This window comes from Euprymna scolopes, chromosome 32, assembly GCF_053919585.1.
Source record: "Euprymna scolopes isolate OS-2025 chromosome 32, ASM5391958v1, whole genome shotgun sequence".
In the NCBI taxonomy this organism is placed as follows: domain Eukaryota; kingdom Metazoa; phylum Mollusca; class Cephalopoda; order Sepiida; family Sepiolidae; genus Euprymna; species Euprymna scolopes.
The window spans coordinates 51,715,033-51,736,220 of NC_136513.1; the positions used below are offsets into that span (position 1 = coordinate 51,715,033).

At 35.0% G+C, this 21,188-nt stretch overlaps 1 protein-coding gene across 3 annotated transcripts in view; it reads right to left on the bottom strand.

Annotated features, from left to right (window-relative positions):
* LOC145256352 (kinesin-like protein KIF16B) overlaps positions 1 to 21,188 on the bottom strand; it is a 173,920-nt gene that overhangs the window by 59,928 nt on the left and 92,804 nt on the right. For all 3 annotated transcript variants that reach the window (XM_080115170.1, XM_080115169.1, XM_080115171.1), the window contains 6 exons: positions 20,247 to 20,369; positions 19,683 to 19,734; positions 17,358 to 17,495; positions 15,342 to 15,427; positions 15,076 to 15,158; positions 11,584 to 11,637 (listed from right to left, as the gene is read on the bottom strand). In XM_080115170.1, coding sequence (XP_079971296.1) covers positions 11,584 to 11,637; positions 15,076 to 15,158; positions 15,342 to 15,427; positions 17,358 to 17,495; positions 19,683 to 19,734; positions 20,247 to 20,369 — 536 coding nt within the window. The remainder of the gene's footprint in view (positions 1 to 11,583; positions 11,638 to 15,075; positions 15,159 to 15,341; positions 15,428 to 17,357; positions 17,496 to 19,682; positions 19,735 to 20,246; positions 20,370 to 21,188) is intronic.

Genomic DNA, 21,188 nt, shown 5'->3' on the forward strand with positions numbered 1-21,188 from the left:
AAGGCTCCTCGTTTCTTCAATAAGTTTCCAGTCTTTTTTTATGGACAGTCATTTAAAATTTGTCAAACTTTTGGAAATTTAAGTATATTATTGCTATACATCTTATAAGATGATTGACCAATTTTTATGATTTCAGGTTCAAATGAACAGTTACAACAGAAACTGGAATACACCCTACTAAAGCCTGATTATTACAACTGATGAATTTCAAAAATGCAATCTGGACGTAAGGATACTTTAGAAGAATGATATGCAATAAAATTCTGTTTTAAACTTGGAAAAAATGCTACAGAAACATATGGAATGCTTTTGGACCATCTTGCATGAATCGAGCATCAGTTTTTGAGTGGCATAAGAGATTCAAGGAATGGGGCTTCAAAGTCATACTGAAGACAGGTATGTGAATGAAATGATGGATGTGCAATAGAAATCTTAAAGACAGGCTTAGTTCTGATGAGCCCAGAAAATCAAATCTAGACAGTATAGAGAAATGTGTGCAGAAAAGTAGACTTTGATGGTATGGTCACGTTGAAAGAATGGATGAGAGTTCTTGGGTTAGTGTATGTAAAACAGTCTGTGAGGGATGAGAGGTGTGGGAGGAGTAAGGCAGTCAGAACACCAAAGTTGATTAGCCAAATAAAGAATTTCATGGATAAGGACAGTCGTGTGTCTACAGAGACAATAAGTGCACAGTTTGATGTCGGTGGGGGAACTGTACACACAATTATTCTCGAGGAATTGAAGATGCGGAAGATTTGTGCGAATGCACGAGTCCACAACTCCATCCTTGTCACAGACTATTTGACTAAGATGGGCATCAAAACAGTTTCTCACCCTCCCTATAGTCCAGACATTGGTCCCTGTGAATTTTGGTTATTCCCTAAGCTCAAGGAAAACCTTAGAGGCTGTTATTATGAAATAATTGAGATGAAAGATGGCTATGATGAGGGTCATTCAAACTCTTACACAAGAGACCTTCCAAAGGTTGTTAGAATGGTACAAGTGAATTGCAGCTGGAGGAGATTACTTCAAAAGGGACTAGAATTTCATGTGTGTATTATCAAGAAAAGTGCCCATACAAAAAAGTCTGGAAACTTATTGAAGACACCTTATAAATATGGATATTGTTGGAACACAAGGAGGTAGTGGAGTGATTCTAAGAGTTCGAAGATCAGGGAATTTCTGCCATTATTAACCAGCAGAGAGTTAACACTGTCGACCAAGGGAAAAGTCTATCAGGCATGTGTATGCAATGTGATGATTTATTGAAGTGAAACCTGGTCAGTGATAGTTGAGGGCAGGTGTTGCATGGATAGAAATGATATAAGAATAATACAATGAATATGTTATGAGAGTTCCAAAGACAAACTTAGTTCTGATGACGTCAGAAGATTAAAGCATAGAGAAGATGTGTGCAGAAAAGTAGACTTTGATGGTATGGTCACGTTGAAAGAATGGATGAGAATTTTGGGGTTAGTAGATGTAGAACAGTTGAGGTAGCAGGGTCAGTTCACAGAGGAAAGTCAAGGAAAACATGGGAAGTAATAAAATGTTTGAAGGAAAAAGGTTGGTTGTTTTATGGTATATCAACCCTTTTTGGGTTATTTAATGCAGAATCCAGCAATTTTGATAAACGTTTCTATGATTTAAGTTCTTTACATCTTTAAAATATTTATTCATGAGTTTGGTTGTTTTATAGAGAAAAATTGTTTTTATTTTTGACTTTGCAGAACATGATTGAGTTATGCAAAGGGAAAGGAAAAAACATCAACGTTTGGTGCATTTTAAGTCAGGAAGCCAATATCTTTAAACAGCCTAATCTGGTAGCACTAGATGCCGTAATAGGTATAACCACATTGGATCAGAGTGGGCCTGAGAGCAATGGTAATTTAGGGGCAACAAATGGGGCTTCAAAGTCATACTGAAGACAGGTATGTGAATGAAATGATGGATGTGCAATAGAAATCTTAAAGACAGGCTTAGTTCTGATGAGCCCAGAAAATCAAATCTAGACAGTATAGAGAGATGTGTGCAAGTAGACTTTGATGGTATAGTCACGTTGAAAGAATGGATGAGAGTTCTTGGGTTAGTGTATGTAAAACAGTTGGGATAGCAAGGAAAACATGGGAGAGAGTGATAAAGAAGGGGGTGAAGGAAAGAGGGATAAGTAAAGATATGTCAGAGAGCTTAGTAATTAATTTTTAAAAGCCATCCAACACATGCCAGCATATCAAACCAAATATGACGACAATTTACATTTCCTCCCTCCATCTAAACCATTCACGTACAGATGAAAAGTGTGCATAGTGACAAGCAAGACTAGAGTTTTAGTATCTTACTAAACCACCTTCACATCACTAGTTATCGAGATAAAACACAGTTATTCATATTATTTGGATTCTTTGGACTACTGTTCTCACCTTGAATGTTATTCTTGCGTTTTGGCTGATGGAACGAGAGTATGCTACTCCTGTAGATTAAATAAAGGATTCCGTTCAAAATTTTATGCAGCTTTCCAAGTTCAACAGAAAGATTCCACAGTTCAACAAGATACACCTGAAGTTAGGTTATATCGACTGAAATGTAGTGAAAATAACACTCAAGATGAGAATAGTGATGTATCTGTTTGTTTTTTTAAATATGCTTTTGTGATAATATTTTTTAAATGTAGTAATGGCTTCTTCTCTCTCTATTTTTTTAATAGCTGAGAAGGGACGTTTTCCCTCCAAATATTATGCTATACAAACCTCAATATAGAGCGATATTGAGGGCAAGTAAGATTTATAATTAAAAAAAATAATTTAAAAAAACCCAAAGATTTCCACTGACTGGTTGAACATATTTTTAATTTTTTCTTCTTTCTGAAGATGAGGTATACCTAAAAAAATTTAAGAAGCATAGCACCACGCTATCATGATTCGACACAACTACATTGGTTGTTAAATAATTTATAATTGAAATTTATTGAAAAATCTTTCGATATTGTCATTATTCTTGTTTACTTTGTCCCATACTTAATGTTTTTCTAAACTGCATTGTTATAGCCTTCAAACACAAATCTTTACACAATACGCACAATGCTTTAAGCAAACTATAACATTCTCCTCTGTAGTTATGTTGGAATAAAATTTCCTTTTTAATTTGTTTAATTAGCCATAATTTGCAAATTATTAACCAAGTGATGTTTTACTTCATCTGCGTTTATCATTTTTATCCTCTTATTTCATCTTACTGCATCTGAATTCACACACACACACACACACACACACACACACACACACATACCCACATATATAGGTATGCATATATAAACAGTCAACCAAACCTTATTTCACACACTATCACTTCTTTTCTCTCTTCTATCTTTGTATATATTAAAAATCAGTTAATAAAAAATAAAAAAAAAAATAACCAGTTATTTTTACATGTAACTAGCTTTAGGAACTCACTTTTTTTCTGATTTAAACACTAAACCGCAATAGATGACAAGGATTCACTTTTTTTACTATATATATATATATATATATTATGGAAGTGTAGCTTTTTTTAATTTTTTTTTTTTTATTATTCAATTTTCACCCCAAACAAGGCACAGTGCCACTTTGAAGCAGGGGGCTACTATTAGGGACTTAATTAGCGGGGTCATTATGAAGGGAGAAGAGTAGAAAGATGTTTGTTAACATTACACTGGAACTTCTGCATATCATTGCAGTTGGGAAAGCAGAATCCCGGAAGGGAGTTCCAAAGACCCGCAGTTCTGGGGAAGAAACTATTGGAGTAAAAGGCTTTCTTGCACCTAGGGATCTCCACTGTAAAGGGATGAGACTTAGTAGCTTGTCGGGTTTGTCGGGGGTAGTTACATCGGGGAGGTACAAGTGTTTGCAGTTCGTCAGAGCATTCACCATTAAAGTATTTGTAGAACAGGCAGAGGGATGCAACATCTCGTCGATGGGACAGAGGTTGAAGCCTAGATGACAGTTCAGGACCTATCAGGTTGGCGACTCTTTTTTGAACCCTGTCCAGGAGCGAGAGACAAGCAGCAGATGCACCAGCCCAGATGTGACAACAGTACTCCATACATGGGCGAATGGTTGCCTTATAGAGGTATAGGATACTGGCAGGCGTAAGTAGTTTTCTAGCACGGTAGAGGGAGCCAACCTTCCTTGCAGCAGCCTTGGCAATGCTCTCAATGTATCTATTCCAGTTCATATTCCCTGTAAACGTTAGGCCGAGGAGTTTAAAAGAAGTACTTTCAGGCAATGTGTTCTTGGCCATTGCTATTGGTGGTAGAGAAGGTTTCTTGTAGTTATTGAAGGAAACAAGCTTAGTCTTAGCAGCATTGAATGAGACCAACCATTTTTGTCCCCATTCCACTACGGATTGGAGGTCATCCTCTAGTGTTTCTGCCATTTTCTTGGATATGTGTTCATTTGTTTTCCCCTCATATCTGTTATAGAGAGTGGTGTCATCGGCAAATATACCCATCTCCGAAACAATATTATCAGGGAGGTCGTTTATGAATATCAGGAACAATAGAGGTCCAAGGATAGACCCCTGAGGCACTCCCGCATTTATGTCATTGTTTGGATGTACGTCCGTCGAGGACAACTTTTATTTTTCTATTACTTAAGAAGGATTTAATTACGTTATGAATTCTTCCAGTGATTCCATATGATCTAATTTTCCTTAGAAGACCATCGTGCCATACCCTGTCAAAAGCCTTAGATATATCAAGGGCCACTGCTCTACCCTCCCCTGTTTTATCCCATGAACGGTATATACGTTCAGAAACTACAGTTAAGATATCTGCTGTTGAACGGGCTTGCCTAAATCCATATTGTTTGTCAGTCAGGAGTTTAGCAGCTGTTAGGTGCTGGACTAGGACTTGATTAACTAAGGACTCAAATATTTTGGCGAAAAGCGGGAGGAGGCTAATGGGGCGATAATTTAGTGGGTCAGTTCTTTCACCAGAATTCTTGAAGACTGGTACCACAGAGGCGGTTTTCCAGCAGTCGGGAAAACAAGATTCGTTAAGGCATTTATTGTAAAGTTTGGACAGAACTGGAGCAACCTCGGCAGAGCATTTTTTTAATAGCACAGCCGGGATGAGATCTGGTCCACATGCTTTAGAGGTGTCTAGGTCTTTTATAATAGCATGTACCTGAGAAGGGGTGATTTTCAAATCGTCAAGTGTGGCGTATGTTCGCAGAGGAAAATCAGGGAGTGAGTGGTGTACCGAGTTCAGTGTGGAGTTTGAGGCAAACCGACTGGCAAGCAGATTAGCCTTGTCAGTTGCCGTGCAAGCAACCTCATGATTGTTTGTTAGTGGGGGAATAATTGACTGTTCATTATTAACTACGCTGTTGTAGATTTTCCAAAAATCCCGGGTTCCTAATTTCTGTGCTTCGATGCGCTTTCTTGTGGTTTCAGAGTAATCTGACTTAGCTGTGTCTATCACTCTCTTACAATTATTTCTAGCTTCTATAAACTTCTGTTTATTTGAGCTGGACTTATGTCGGTTGAATCTGCGGAACGCATGCTGCCTTTGACAAATGGCAGCTGCACAAGCAGAAGTAAACCATTGGGGGGAGTGGGGCTTGCTATAGTATTTCCGTGCGGGAACATGTGCTTCAATAATAGTTTTGAACCATTCAGTGGTCTCATTTGCACACTGTTCCGCTGGAAGAGTAAAGATATTTTGCCATGGGGCATCTCTGATGAGCTCCCTGATGGCTTCCCAATCAGCCTTTTTGTAATACCTCGTTGTTTTGAGTAGTGGGTCTTCAGTTTTAGGGCGAGAATTTAGACTGATTTCTACCATTATCACAGCGTGATCAGCATTCCCGAGTGGGCTGTGGGCATTTGTTGTACAGTCATTGGGAACCGTTGTCAGAAAGAGATCTAGAAGTGAGGCATGTTGATCGTGCTGGTCTGGGAAACGTGTCGGAAATGTAACCAATTGAGATAGGGAATGAGATATAGAGAAGCTATATGTGGCGCTACCAGCTACGTCTGTGTGATTTGAGAATCCTAGCCAGTTACTGTGGTGGACATTGAAGTCACCAAATACATGTATCTGTGCGCTAGTATCGAGGGAGAGTGCTATATCTATGCTGTCTGAGACTTTGTTTATTAGAGTACAGTCTTGGTTTGAGGGAGAGCGGTAGAGAAAATACAAGTAGCTAATATTGTGTTGCATATTTAGTCTGAAGCACATAAAGGACTGGCCCTCTGATTCTAGTTTTATTTCTCTAGTTAGGGGGAGGGTGTTTCGAATATAGACTCCAAGTCCATGCATATGTCTGTCCGAGTCCTTACGGTAGAGTGGGAGATAACCAGGCATGTTAAAGTGGTTAGAGGGAATGGAGGAGTGAAGGTTAGTTTCACTTAATGCTAAGATATCCGGGGTGTTTACAAGGAGAAATGACTCAACATCATCTAAGTTAGTTCTAAGCCCACGGATATTAGTAAATGCAAGCCTCAAGGGAGGAGGCAGGTTGGTGTTCTTTGAGTTTGGTCCTGGTTTTCCTGGAAGTACATCCACTGAAACAACATGTGTCTACCAAAAAGTGCTCAATGAGTTAACAGAGCAGGTATATTACATTTATTTATACAAGCATTGATGGTTACATATGTGCATACATGTTTCTGTTATCACCCGGTATTGAGTGATTACAGAAACATGTATGCACATATGTAGCCATCAATGTTTGTATAAATAAATTTAATTATATGTGTGTGTGTGTGTGTGTATATATATATATGTCTCAAATCAAGTTGTAGAAGTAAAACTTTTTATATGTTTTATGAACATTTCAACATATGTTTCATTAGCAAAATATAAAAAAAGAAAAATGTTCAGTATTGTCTACATCATTATAGATATTTTTCTACACGATTTTTTAATAAATTATTGAAGTTTTATATAATTCACTCATGTCCACACATACTCACACACGTGTGTGTGTGTGTGGTTGTACATGTTTTTAAATTTTCCTTTTTTCTAAAGATGACATATACCTAAAAAATTCAAAGAATATAGCAGCACGATATTGCCATGATTTGACACAATTATGTTGGTAAATAAATTATAAATGAAAGTCATTTAATTCACTCATTCTTGTTTGCTATCTAACAATGTTTGTATCACGCAATGTTTTTCTATAAAACTGCATTGCCAAACAACTCTTTACATAATATGCAAAACATTCTTTTTAAAACGATCATTTTTGCATTGCATTGTCTTGCTTCTTTTCTTGTCAGAGAAAAGTATTAAACAAAAATGTGTCAAGAAATATCAAACATTGTGATCTATTTCTAAAAAACATTCATATTGGAAGAGAAAGCCAAGAAAAAAGGATTGCATTTAAAACATGGGAAGAGATTAGTGAGAAAAAGGTAAAAAGAATGTAGGAATAAGGTAATTTAGAGTCAGTACTTACACATGTGACGATCTGGAAAAATGACAACAATCTATTTAAAACAACTATAAAAAAACAAGCAAACTAGTTTAACATAAAGCATGGCTTCTCAACCAGAAATGCTTGCACAACAAAGGGGGGGGGGGTAATGCGAGATAACCTTGAATTAAGTAATCTGTTAAAATTTAAAGTTCAGAATGTTTTAATGCTCGAACATTTGAATGTTGAATTTCATATGATCACCCTGAAGGGATGATGGATGACACACACTGAACTGTGAAGCAAGGGTTACACAATCACTAACTCCATCTCCCCCTGAGTTGGCATTGCTCGAGTTCAGTGGCAAGGAGAAGTCCAGGATGACTGGAAACAATGCCAAGATAAGGTGAGAACACATACAGCATCTGTTATTACCAAACGGTCACCCATTTTAGTACTGACCAGGCTCAACACTGCTTAACTTCTGTGATCTAACGGAATGTCAATGTGATTATGTTGGCAATGCTACAGAATACTAGAAAGTGGATTAATCTGTGTTCAGTCTTGATAAAATTAAAACGTTTAACACAAAAATTAGCCACAATATCTGATACAATGTAAAAAGATAAACTATTTAATAAACAATTTTTTTTAAATTTTTTATCTTTTTGCATTGTATGCCTTTAAAGATTTTTATGTTTTTTTTTTTATTCAAATTTTCTACGTCAATGTTCAGTCTCACGAGACAAAAGATACCCGCTGTACGGGGCAACTGTGTATGTAATTGTGAGGCAAAGGTTGCAAAATCCCTAGCCACACCTTTCCTGAATCGGCATTCCTTGGGTCCAGTAGCAAGAAGAGGTCCAAGACTGACTGGAAACAATGCCAAGATAAGCGGAGAGCATATACAGCACCTGGAATTCCAAAATGGTCACCCATTTTAGTACTGAACAGAATCAATGTTGCTTAACTTTAGTGATCTGACGGGAACCAGTGTGTCAAACGTAATATCAATAATGCTTTATAAAAATATGACAATCCTCAATTTCTTTAGTAACATTTATAATTTGTGACCTTTGCTGATTATCACTGGAATAATTCTTCATCTATTGATTTAGATTTTCGTATTGTTGTTAACACTTAAATTACTGATAGAGATGAACTGAAGGGTTCAGGGGTTTTTAGGGTTCAGGGGTTCATGCAGAGGAGTAGGACTTTTCTGAGATGGTCTTCTAGGGCATCCTTTATCGGTCTTCATACACTCGCCCAGTATTACGTGATTCGTGAAATAATTTTGCAGCAGTTTCTTCAAAGTGAATGACCGAATGCGAGATGAAGAGTCACATCCTTCAAGAGGTAATCCTGTTCATATGCATGGGCATAGACAGAACACGACGGATGTAGGGGGGAGTAAACCTCAATAAACAATCCTGTAATTCCCATGAGTAACAGTAATTCCTGTGGTGTCCAACGGAAGTGTGGCAGTGGATCAGAGAACCCTGTGGTTGTACGGATGATTATATTCTTGACAACGGACAAGAACAATACCGCAGTTAGCGGAAAACTATAGAGAGATGGGGGTCTTGCCAAAAAATCGTCCCTCTGAAAAGATTGGTGTTCGGAAAGGTATTCAGTTATAAAATTTTGCTTTAATTTTTTTAGTGGTGATTTGAAATCCATGGCGCAGTATTGAGTCTCTACGGTTCCAGGTGAGCACTGTCTGAAGATAATGGTTTCAATCCTACCCAAAGCAGGCCTGAGGATGAGTTGCCCAAAACGTGATGAGACAACAACTGTGGAAGGCAGTAATTATTGCGGATACAGTTACAAGACTCAGCGTTCCTATCCTGTCGCAGTTAATCATTCGAAGAAGGCCAGAGGATGAGTTGGCCGAAACATGGTGAAACAACAACTATAAAGATGAGGATAAGAGTCCACAAAAAGAACGAATGCACAAACTATGGCTTAGCGAAATAAATGGCAGTTGCCAAAAGCAGACCTGTGCAAGCCATGGAAACCGGTCTACAACTGTCAGTCATGTTTCTATTTTATAATAACAAAAATTTATTCATTTTGGTAACAGAAAAAATATTTAATTTGTGTGTGATTTCCAAGAACCGTTCCAATTCTGAAATTTTCCAAGAAAATTAGATTCAGAATAATTCTACATTTGCGTCAGAGTTTCAAAGTATCACAATATTAAGACAAAGATGGTTATTTAAAAATCTCATGGGGCGGTCAGGACCTTCGCAAGACTACCTGTCACAGAGGGGACCCTCACAAGATGACCTGGTAAAAGCAACCATTACAAAAACAGATGATGCAATTCCTGTTTAAGAAAGGGGAGGGGGTCATACCCATCGGTTGCAAATGCAGTTCGACTCCCGTGCATTATTAGGTCATTTAGTTGTCACAGTAAATAAATTCTTTGGTTCATTTTTTTTTTAAGTCGCGTATAACTGCATGTGCATTACCATGATTTGGTTTGGTTGTTTTATGACATATCAACCCTTTTTTTGGTCATTTAATACCGAATGCAATAATTTTTGAAAATGTTTTAAGGTTCTTTACATTTTCAAATATTTATTCATGGTGTTTGGTTTGGTTGTTTTGGGTTAAGCCATATTGATAAACGTTTTTATGCTTCAAGTTCTTTATAACTTCAAATATTTATTGATAGTATTTCGTTGTTTTCAGAGAAAAATTGCTTTTGTTTTTGACTTTGCAGAACATGATTGAGTTTTGCAAAGGAATCAAAAAAACAATGACATGAAAGTTATACTATCCATCTACATTATTTACTGAAAAATGAAATTTAATCATTTTTTTTCTTCTTAAATAACAAAATATGAATCCTTCAATGGTTTAAAATAATTAAAAATGAGTTAATTTAACCCTTATTTTTTTAATTTAATTTAAAATTAAAAAATTTGTAAGATATCTCACTGCCGCTGCAATTCTCTACCTGTATAAGAGCCAAGTATATCCTAGGATAGAGTACTGTTCCCATATCTGGGCAGGAGTTGCTAGGAACACCTTATCCCACCTTGACAGAGTTCAAAATAGACTTTGTAACCTAGTAGGGAATGTCCTTTTCTCTTCCCTGCAACCTCTTTTGCACAGAAGAGACGTTGAGAGCCTGTCTCTGCTTTTATCAGTATTTTCATAACAAGTGCTGGTCTGAGCTCAAATCTACGCCGCTCCACTTGCCAAACTTTCACGAAAAACACTAGTCTAGCTAAAACCACTATCAATAATTTAACCAACTCTTTATCTTTGTCCGAACCTAAACATAGATTCCATGAACAAAGCTTTCTTAGAACTGCACGACTATGGAACTGTCTTCCATTTCTCTGCTTTTCAGTTGATTACAATATGGTTGTCTTCAAGTCCAATGTAAACAAATTCTTGATGAGCTGTCCTCTTAAGTAATCTAATGATTACTACGATATTGTCCCATTGACTATCGTACTCTCATTAACCCCTATCCTCGAGTGGTTTCCGGGTCTTGATAAGTGGTTACTTTTTTTTTTTTTTTTTTTTTTTTTGAAAAAAAAAGTTTGCTACATTTTAGAAGACATTAATTTTCCGTATTAAAATATGTAAAGAAATTTGAAAATCAAATAATTTTATTTTTTTTAATGAATAAAAATAATTCATTTTAAATGCTGAACATTTCAACAAAATTTCGTTTTTAAAGCAAAACTTTTTTCTTTTTTCATTCTATTGCAATCAATCCATTTTGTGGAGACAGATGTTTTCTAAGACATGACTAACCTCTTTTAATTAGAAAAAAAAAATAATAAAAAAGCATCAACCACTCTAAATATACATTGACATTGGACTTTACTTTTAAAACTTTTGTCACCAAGATCGGGCATATATTTTACTGTCTCCACAAGAGAGACAATTCTCCTGGGGTTAATACCAGTAGAATGAATAAGAAAGGACATTTTAATTTGTCAAAAATCTCGAATTTTAAACTAAAAGATTTTATTTAAAAAAAAAAAAAAATTACATTTGGTTTGCAAATTTCTCAAAGAAAATTTTATTTAAATTAAAAAATGTGCAGAGTAACTTTTTTTTTTTTACTCATTTTACTTTAGTGTACGTTGTAAAAAAAAAAAAAAATAATTGCATATGAAAAAAAAAAAAAATTTTTAATTCATAAAATTAGCCTCACCTTTTCTCTTCCAACATTTCAAGTTCCTGACGATGCATACTTTCAAAATCGGTTCTAAAAAAAACAAATAATTAAATAAATAAAAATAAACCAAAAAATTATTTTAAGTACTCATTTTTTTTTACTCATTTAAAAAAAAAAAAAAAGAAAAAGGTCCTTGTCCAGAATTCCCCCATATTAAAAACAAAAGAAATATCTGCATGATATACATACTTATGATGAAACAAAATATCATATTCCAAAAATCACTTAAATTGATGAAGTTTTATTTTTATTAAGAAAATCATTTTTCAGTGATTAATAGGAATTCATAGACATTACAACATAAATCAAGTGAGAGTCATTCTTATACTTATAGAATTTAATTTTCTTATTTAAAAATAAAACTACCCTACCAATTTATGTGATTTTTGGAATATGATATTTTCGTTTCATCACACGTATGTACATCATACAGATTTTTTTCTATTAATAGAAGAATTCTGAAAAAGATCCAAGCAAAATAATTCAATAGGATGTTCGACCCCACCATTTCGTGGATTATATACACACACACACAAATATTAGGTTGACAAGAAAGTTCTTGTGGAATTTTTTATTTCGATTCAAATGATGTATTTTCAAATAAGTTTTCGTTATAATACCTTTACTTTATTCATCATTTTAACGAGCGTTTTTCACTATCTCGTCGTTTAAATTACAATCGTTTTAAAACAATTGTCTTCTTTTCGGAACCTTGTATACAAGATGAAAAAAAATCCAAATTTGCACAATTTTTTTATTTCAATTCAAGCTAGGCTGAAAATATGCTGAAACAGCTCGCGATATCAACAAAACATTTGGCCCAGGAACCACTACTGAATGCACAGCACAATGGTGGTTTAAGAAATTTTGTGGCAGTGATGAGAGTCTTAAAGATGATGAGTGTAGTGGTTGGTCATCAGATATTGACAACAATCAATTAAGAGCCTTAGTCGAAACCAATCCATGCACAACTGTTTGAGAACTTGCTTCTGGATTAGACGTAACGTATACAACAATTTCCAACTACTTTAGAGAGATTGGAAAGACAAAAAAAACTTCATAAATGGGTGCCTCACAAATTGAACGACAACCAAAAGAAACAACGTTATGAAGTGCCATCTTCTCTTCTTCTATGCAACAAGAATGATTTGTTTCTTGACAGAGTTGTGACTTGTGATGCAAAGTGGATTCTTTACCACAACCAGCGATGCTCAGCTCAATGGTTAAACGCTGACAAAGCTTCACGACACTTCCTGAAGCCAGAGTTGCACTAAAAGAAGATCTCATTCATTAGTTTTTTTTAATGCGGCGAAGTACTGTCAACAAATGGATGAAATGCACCAGAAACTTTGACAACAACACCCAGCATTAGTCAACAGAAAAGGCCCAATTCTCCTCCATGATAATGCCCGACTGCACATTATTTAAGCAATCCAGCAGAAGTTGAACGAATTGGGTTACGAAACTGCCTCATCCGCCATACTCTCAAGACCTCTCACCTACCGATTACCAAGCATCTCGACAAGTTTCTGCATGAGAAATGCTTAAAAAACCTAAGCGATACCAAAAACGCCTTCAGTGACTTCATTGTCACCAAAACACAAGATTTTTTTGTCGTTGGAATAAAAACACTTGTTGATTCTGATGGTGCTTACTTCGATGAATATGTTCATCTGAATTTAAAAGTTGAAAACCACAAGAACTTTGTCAACCCGAGATTATGTGTATGTATATATATATATATGTAGAATAAGGACTATCATTGGAATTTATGTAAAATGCCAGAAAATTTGCTATTTACATTGCAACTGCTGTCCAATTTTTTCAATAAAATAAATATTTTTGTTATGAAGATAATTCGTACCCCAGATTCAAACGACATAAGTCCAGTTCAAACAGACAGAAGTATATAGAAGCCAGAAATAACTAAGAAAGAAATAGCGACAGCTAAGAGAGAATTTACTGAAACCACCAAAAAACGCATCGAAGCACAGAAATTAGGAACCCGTGACTTCTGGAAAATCTGCAACAGTGTAGTAAATAATGGGCAATCAACAATTCCCCCACTCTCCAACAATCATGAAGTTGTTTGCTCAGCAACCGAGAAGGCTAATATGGTTGCCAGTCTGTTTGTCTCTAACTCCACACTGGACCCTGCTAACCACCCCCTTCCTGACTTTCCTTTGCGGACAGACGCCACACTAGACGATCTGAAAATTACCTCTTCTCAGGTGCATACTATCATAAAAAGTCTTGACACTTCAAAAGCATGTGGACCTGATCTCATCTCAGCCGTGCTATGAAAAAAGTGCTCTGCCGAAGTAGCTCCAGTTCTCTCCAAACTTTACAACAAATGCCTTTTTTAATTTTTTTTTTTTTTTTTTTACAAAGGTGGTCACCACTTATCAAGGCCCGGAAGCCACTCGGAGATAAGGGTTATTGCGTGTACAGTACATTAGTGTTGAGATTTGATAAAGTGTCTTACTTAAGGGGGCGGTTCATCAGGAATTTGTTTATGTTGGACTTGAAGACATCCAGGTTATAGTCAGGTGGGAAACAGGCAAACGGAACAGAGTTCCACAGGTGTTCACTTCTAAGAAAGAAGCTTTGTTCATGGAATCTACGTTTTGATTTTGGCACAGATTAAGAGTGGGAAAAATTTTGGACAGTGGTTTCAGCTAGACGGCTGTTTTGTGTAAAAGATTGGCGGGGGGGGGGCAGGGATTGGAGCTCAGACGAGCACTAGCCATGGAAGTAACAAAGACAGGCTCGCAATGTCTCCCCTGTGGGAGAGAGGTTGCAGGGAAGAGAAAAGGATATCCCCCACGAAGCCTATTTTGTACTCTCTCAAGGCAGGTTAGGCTGTTTTTAGCAGCTCCTGCCCAGATGTGGCAGCAGTACTTCATCCTTGGACGTACTTGGCTTTTATATAGATAGAGAATTGCATCAGCAGTGAGATATTTTCTGGAGCGGTAGAAGGATCCTACCATTTTTCCAGCGACCTTGGCAACAGACTTGATGTATGTGTTCCATTTCAGGTCAGAAGCTTATCAAAACATGGGGCTTCCCCTAGACGAGAGCCATCCATTTCAATTGATGCCAGACTTTCTTGCCTGCTGGAAAACTGCTTCTGTGGTACCAGTTTTCAAGAATTCTGGCGAAAGAACTGACCCAGTAAATTACCGCCCCATTAGCCTCCTCCCACTTTTCGCCAAAATATTTGAGTCCATAATTAACAAGACTCTAGTCCATCACCTTACAGATGCTAAACTTCTGACCAACCAACAATATTCTGGTATTTTATATAAACTTCCCAGAAAATTCTGATGATAGCTGTGTAAAAAGAAAAATAAATAAAAAAGAAAAATATAAAAAAGAATATAAAAAAGAAAAAAAAGAAAATACAAAAGAAAAAAACCCCAAAGAAATCAGGTAAAACAAGAACTAAAAACTGGAAAACAATTTTACCCCATGCTGAGGTTATCCGTTGATCGGTACAGATCTGTCATTGACCGACTCAGGAGAGACGTCTGAGAGATGTTCAGATTACACTGAAAAGAGAAAAATTTAGAATTAAATGTTACATTCTTTGTTCTCTTCAATTTTGAAAAAAAAAAAAAAAAAAAAAAAAAAGGAAATCTTTCCTCAATTAGTCAATGCAAGTGCATCAATTTGTTTCTTTTTTTAAATTTTTAATTCCACGGATGCAAATTTTCATAAAAATTTTTACTTACACTTTTTAACTCTTCCCGCATCTTTGCAGCCTCTGCGGGATGGTTAAAACGAAACATGTTTGTTTTGCCCAGCAAAATAACAGCACCTACAAAAACGAAACGGCAAATATAGAATTATCTTGAAGAATTTTTACTGATTTGTTTTAAATAGAAATCACACCAGACAAAGCGTGAAGCCATCTGATGCAAGGAGCTTAAAAAAAAAAACAAGATCAACATGTGGGTCTCCCTCGACAATTGAAAACATAACTCATGTTTGTGCCAAATTTTTTGAAAATCCAAGGCGTGGTTATTGAGAAAAATGCGAATGAATAAACGGGAGTGAATTACTAGGTCCAATCCCTCCTTCCTCGGGGGAACCAATTACTAATTCAAGATCAAAAACTCACCCATAATAAGTACTAATATGAATAGATTCTGACCCCCAAAAAATAGCAATTCTTTGCCCCCTCAATCATAGAATATAAAAACTAGAGGACAAAATAAGGGAAGCCAGAGTTACTGTCGAAAGTAAATCCAAGGTTCATTCTTTTACTCTAATTAGAAGATATTTTGACATAATTAAAAAAATCTCATAAAAGATTAAAATTTCAAGTAAAGAGTAATCAATCCTATACATTATGGCGTAACGTTTTATTTTGTAAGGTTTGAAGGAAATAAAATTGGAGGCGACATCATCAGAAAAAGTTATTCCAATAACAATTATAATTGCACAAGCACTAGAATTAAGAGCAAGTTGTTTTTTTTTTTTTTAACTATCTTTTATTTATGAAGACATGTTTTTTTTTATTGATGAAAAAAACAAACATATTTTCATAAATAAAAAAAAACATGTTTATTTATGTATGAAAAGATGTTTTAATTTATAAAAAAAATGTATTTTTTTTATTTATGAAAAGATGTTTTTTATTTATGAAAAGGCGTTTTTCCCATGAAAATAGATGATGAATGAATTTATGAAAACAGATTTTTTTTTTATTTATGAAAACAGATTTTTATTTTTATGGAAGACCCTTATAACCAATAATCTTGAGCGTTTCTCTGATTCTCCTTGAAAATAGCCCAGTCTCATAACACTCCACTAGCAATGATAATGGCTGATACATGCATCATTATCTGAGTTTCTGCTTCTCTCCACATAAATTGTTACAAAGCACAAATTCGTCATTTGTTCATGCATGGAGTATTGTTGCCATATCTGGACTGCTGCATCTTCCACTAGACTTGGAGAGGATTAAAAAAAGAATCTCAAATTTAATATGTCCCGCACTGTCAATCAAGCTCCAACCTCTGTCCCATCGCTGCAATTTTACATCTCTGTGCCGGTTTTACAAGTACATTAGTGGAATGTGCTCTGATGAACTCCAATCACTTCTGGCCCATCGATGTAAATACACCCAATTAACCTGAAAATGTAGCAAAATCCTACCCCTACAGAGATTCTGCATGTTGGTATTTTTGAGGAAACAGGGAAGCAGGATGGGAATTCCAAAGGTTAACAGTTTGATGAAAGAAGCTATTAGAGTAAAAAGCCCTCCGGTATTTGTGGACTTTTATATTGAAGAGGTGGGATTTTGCTGAATGACCAGTTTATCGGAGCGTTTTTACATAGAGGGTGCACTAGTGTAGCACACTTGTCAGAGCACCTGTTTTACAAGTACTTTAATGGAATGTGGTCGGATGAACTCCCAGCACTTGTGCCCCCCTCAGCGTACATACTTCCGATTATTCCAACAAGCAACAAAATCACACTTCTTCACTGTTGATGATCCCTAGATGATGAAACGACTTGTAGTTTCTTCTCTTGGACTGCTAGATTTTGAAATTCCTTCCCCATTTCCTACTTCTCTGACTGTACTAATCTGAAGAAGTTTAAATGTAATGTGAACAGACATCTTGTGGCTCAACTCCCCACAGCACCCTGTTAGACACAATCCCAAATAGTAACCACTTACGTTCAAAGCTACAATATGCCTTGTTTGTTGTAGAAAAATTTTTTTAAAAATAAAACCTCACCTTGTGTTAATTTTGCTGATCCATGGATGTTAACACCATTGATGGTACACAAGGCATTGTTGATGGGATAGAGAGTCACAATACCGTCTTCATTCTCTATGACACAATGTTCTGGATGAACCTCAACTCCAGCCAGAACTGTTTCAAAGATAAAACAAATAAAAAAGAAACATCAGAAGAATTGTACAATTTTATAATGAACTAGTTTATAATGAACAATTTTATAATGTACAATTTTATAATGTACAATTTTATAATGAACTAGTCACAAAAATATTAAACAATACGTTTTTATGTTTCATTAACTGTTTACTGCCAGAATTTTTTTTTTATGCAATAATTTTTTTAAATCATTAAACCCACACGTGACGGAAGTTAGTGTGTAACTGACGCACGAACATAAACAAACCCCTCATTCACTTGTTGAACCATGTATAGACCTGTACTTTGAAGACCAGTTGGGCTGACAAGATAAGAATTTTTTTTTTTTTTGAAAAAACGACTTGAAAGTAAAATTTGCTGCTAAAGGTTAAAAGTGAAACTCTTTTCTTTAATTTTATTATTAAGTTTTCTCTTCTTTGCTCATAAAAATATATTTGCATAGATGATTATACTGTGCAACAAATTTCAGGTTCCTATGTCTAATAACATAGTGCAACAGATCTCAGGCTTTAAAAAAATGTACATGCCAGATAAGATCTGTTTCGGCGTAAAAAACAAAAAAACAAAACATCCTGATACTAAATCTGACCTTTATTTATTTTTCATTTACTATAAATCATATTTTATTATTAGTGGTTATGAATGAAAAACACAGAATTGTCAGTTTAAACAACAAGTGTCCTTTTAATCCTCTTGTCATCCTCCCTTTTTTATATTTCAGCAGTCGTCTGCCAACATGGCAGGGTTCCATTTTTTTTTAAAACGTTTCTCCATCACCAAAATATTTTGATGGAATCTCGTCATGTTCATCTCCCACATCACTAAGATTCTCAACAAAATTCTTAAAATTGACAATTTTGAAAAAAAAAAAAAAATGTACTTAATTCAACAAAAAGGCGTCCAGAAATGGATTTTCCATGCTATTGTCCTACAAATCTTTTGGTTGCACAGATGATTACTGAAGTGAGCTGGACACACATAAATTCAAATTTCTAATTCGCAACAAAAAATAGCATCGATATTATACGTTTAATTTTTCTTTTTATTCAGCAGAAAATTAAAATTCTAGCAAAAAGTCTTCCGGGCAAAGTCAATTGATACTGAGTGTTAAAAATTTTATTTGAGTATATATTATGCAAGATTAAACAATTTTTACTTCTTGCCTAAAATTCACCCCATATTAAAAAAAAAAAAAAAAAATTAAAAATCATATTCCAAAAATCAGCTAAATTGATCAAGTAGTTTTTTTTATGAAGAAAATATTTTTAAGTGATTAATGGGAATTCGTAGGCATAACATAAATCTTGCGTGTTTCAATTATTGAATTATCTCCCTTTGTTATTGTTTTTTTTTTTTATAGATGATTTTCAAAAAATCATCTAAAAAAAAAAACAATAACAAAGGGAGATAATTCAGTAATTGAAACAATGGCACACAAGACAGCTGCTCTATCGTTACTCATAAAATTTGATTTTCTGATCTAAGAATCAAACTACTTGACCAATTTATATGATTTTTGGAATATGAGATTTTCGTTTTATTACAGGCATATAAATCTCACCTGTTTAACTGTATGCATGTTTGTATGTCTCGTAAAAACTTTCGATAGAGGCGACGGATTTTCACAAGATCAGTATCATTTTGAAGGTCGTCCCTTCGGACGACAAATATCGAAAAATTAATTTCTTCACCCTCAACTGGGCAATTTTGTACAGGGAGGGTTGGTTCTTTCGCTGATATTTTTTGCAAGTCATTCAACCCTTGACATCACATACAGGGCATTATTTTGACTACCTGTGATGTCACAACCACGGTAGACACATTGGTAAGACCATTTGTTTTTTTTTTCACTTCTTTTTCCTCTGGCGTGTTACGGGTTCGAGCCTGCTTACAATGTTTTTTTTTTTTGCTCAAGCAACACCCTTACACACACCTCCACTTTCTTTTCCGCCTTGCATCATGGGTCCGAGCCTGCCTGCCTACTACAACTTTTTTTTTTTTGCTCAACACACACCTCCAAACACTCGGGGAATGCCAGGCACCCAGGGGCTAGTTGATTAAATAAGATGCCCAAAGAGGCATATTTAATAAACAAGGAATATGTCTTATTACCAAGTTTTCTTCTGCAAAAAAGAAATAAACAAAATAAAAGAAATATTTTACCGATGTCTTGAGGCACTTCAGCATCTCCTCTGCCAATCGTGGTTTTACCAGCCTAGGAGAAAAAAATAAAACATTGATTTTCATAATCTTTTTGCAAAGATATTAACAATCATTTCATCATATCACCGAGGAATACATGTAAAGAAAAATCTCTCACTTTTTTCATTCTTTATATTTTTTTTTTTTACTTTATTTTTGGTTGTTAACTTATTTTAACTACAACATTCTTCTCACCTCATTCATATTGTAACATGTTTTCTTCGAATTAATGCAAGCTTTTTCTGAAAGTTTGAATTTATTAAAAGCTATTTTATATTTTAGATTTTCCTGTCATTATTTATATCACAAACACATAAGATATGAATATTCTGTTGAATATTAAAATGAAAAAATTTTTTTTTTAATTTATAATTATGAGCACTTAGCAAGATTACATCTAGTAGAAATCTTTTTGAATAATTTTGATGTTGGAAAAAAAAAAAAAAAAAAAGAAATTGGAAAAAATAAAAAAAAAGAAATCGGGGGAAAAAAAAAAAAAAGAAGAAGAAAGAAAACATTTCTAACCTTTAAATGATACAGCATAATTCCGGTACTTAGAATGTCATCATCGATTCCAATAAGATGAGGCAATTCTGAATCTAAAACCACCCCAAGACCTTCTTTTCTCAGGGCAAGAGTTGACTCTTCCTGAAAAGAAAAAAATGATAATAAAAAAGACAAGGAGAAATTGGAATCAACGGGAGGATTTACACCATACAACACAGCACTAGTGAAAATAGTTAAAATATTTAGAAAAATTTAGCAAATATTCATTAATTGATAACTAATACCAATGTTAAAATTTCACAAAAATCAGTTATTGCAATTTTCAGACACCCTCTATTCTTTTTAGTAAAACCAAATTAAAATAAATATAGCCCACATTATAACTCTTTATGCCCAACAGCTTTGTTGCAAAATTCATAATTAGTCAATTTTTTTATGAAAATTGCTCCAAACAAGGCATGAAGCCACTTGATGTAAGGTGCTAACAAAAGCAAAAAGCGATTTACAAGTGAACCCTGTACATACACGTGTGTGTGTGTGTGTGTATATATATATATATATATATATATTGTATTACAAAAAAAATAAACAGAAACACCAGAAGCATTATCAGTGGAAGCATTGCTGATTTATTGAGTCCATCAGTTTGTTTATGCGAGGAACTGTTTCTGACAAGGCTACTCTCGTGTGATCATTGGCTTTCAGGCAGTTTTTGGCCTTTGTCTTTATTGCTACTAAACTAAAATAATCATTTTTAAATTATCAGGTACTTCAATTATTTACCCCCAACTATATGTTTACCCCTAGGAGTAAATTTACCCCTGGTTGAGAACGTCTGTACTAGGGTATAATGTGACCAACCGATTGTTTGAATTGAGCTTTTCTGACCTCCTGTCTATCCAAATTAAGAGTCAAAATGGATGAAGGCCGATCCACCAGGATTCTGTCCTATGGCATTAC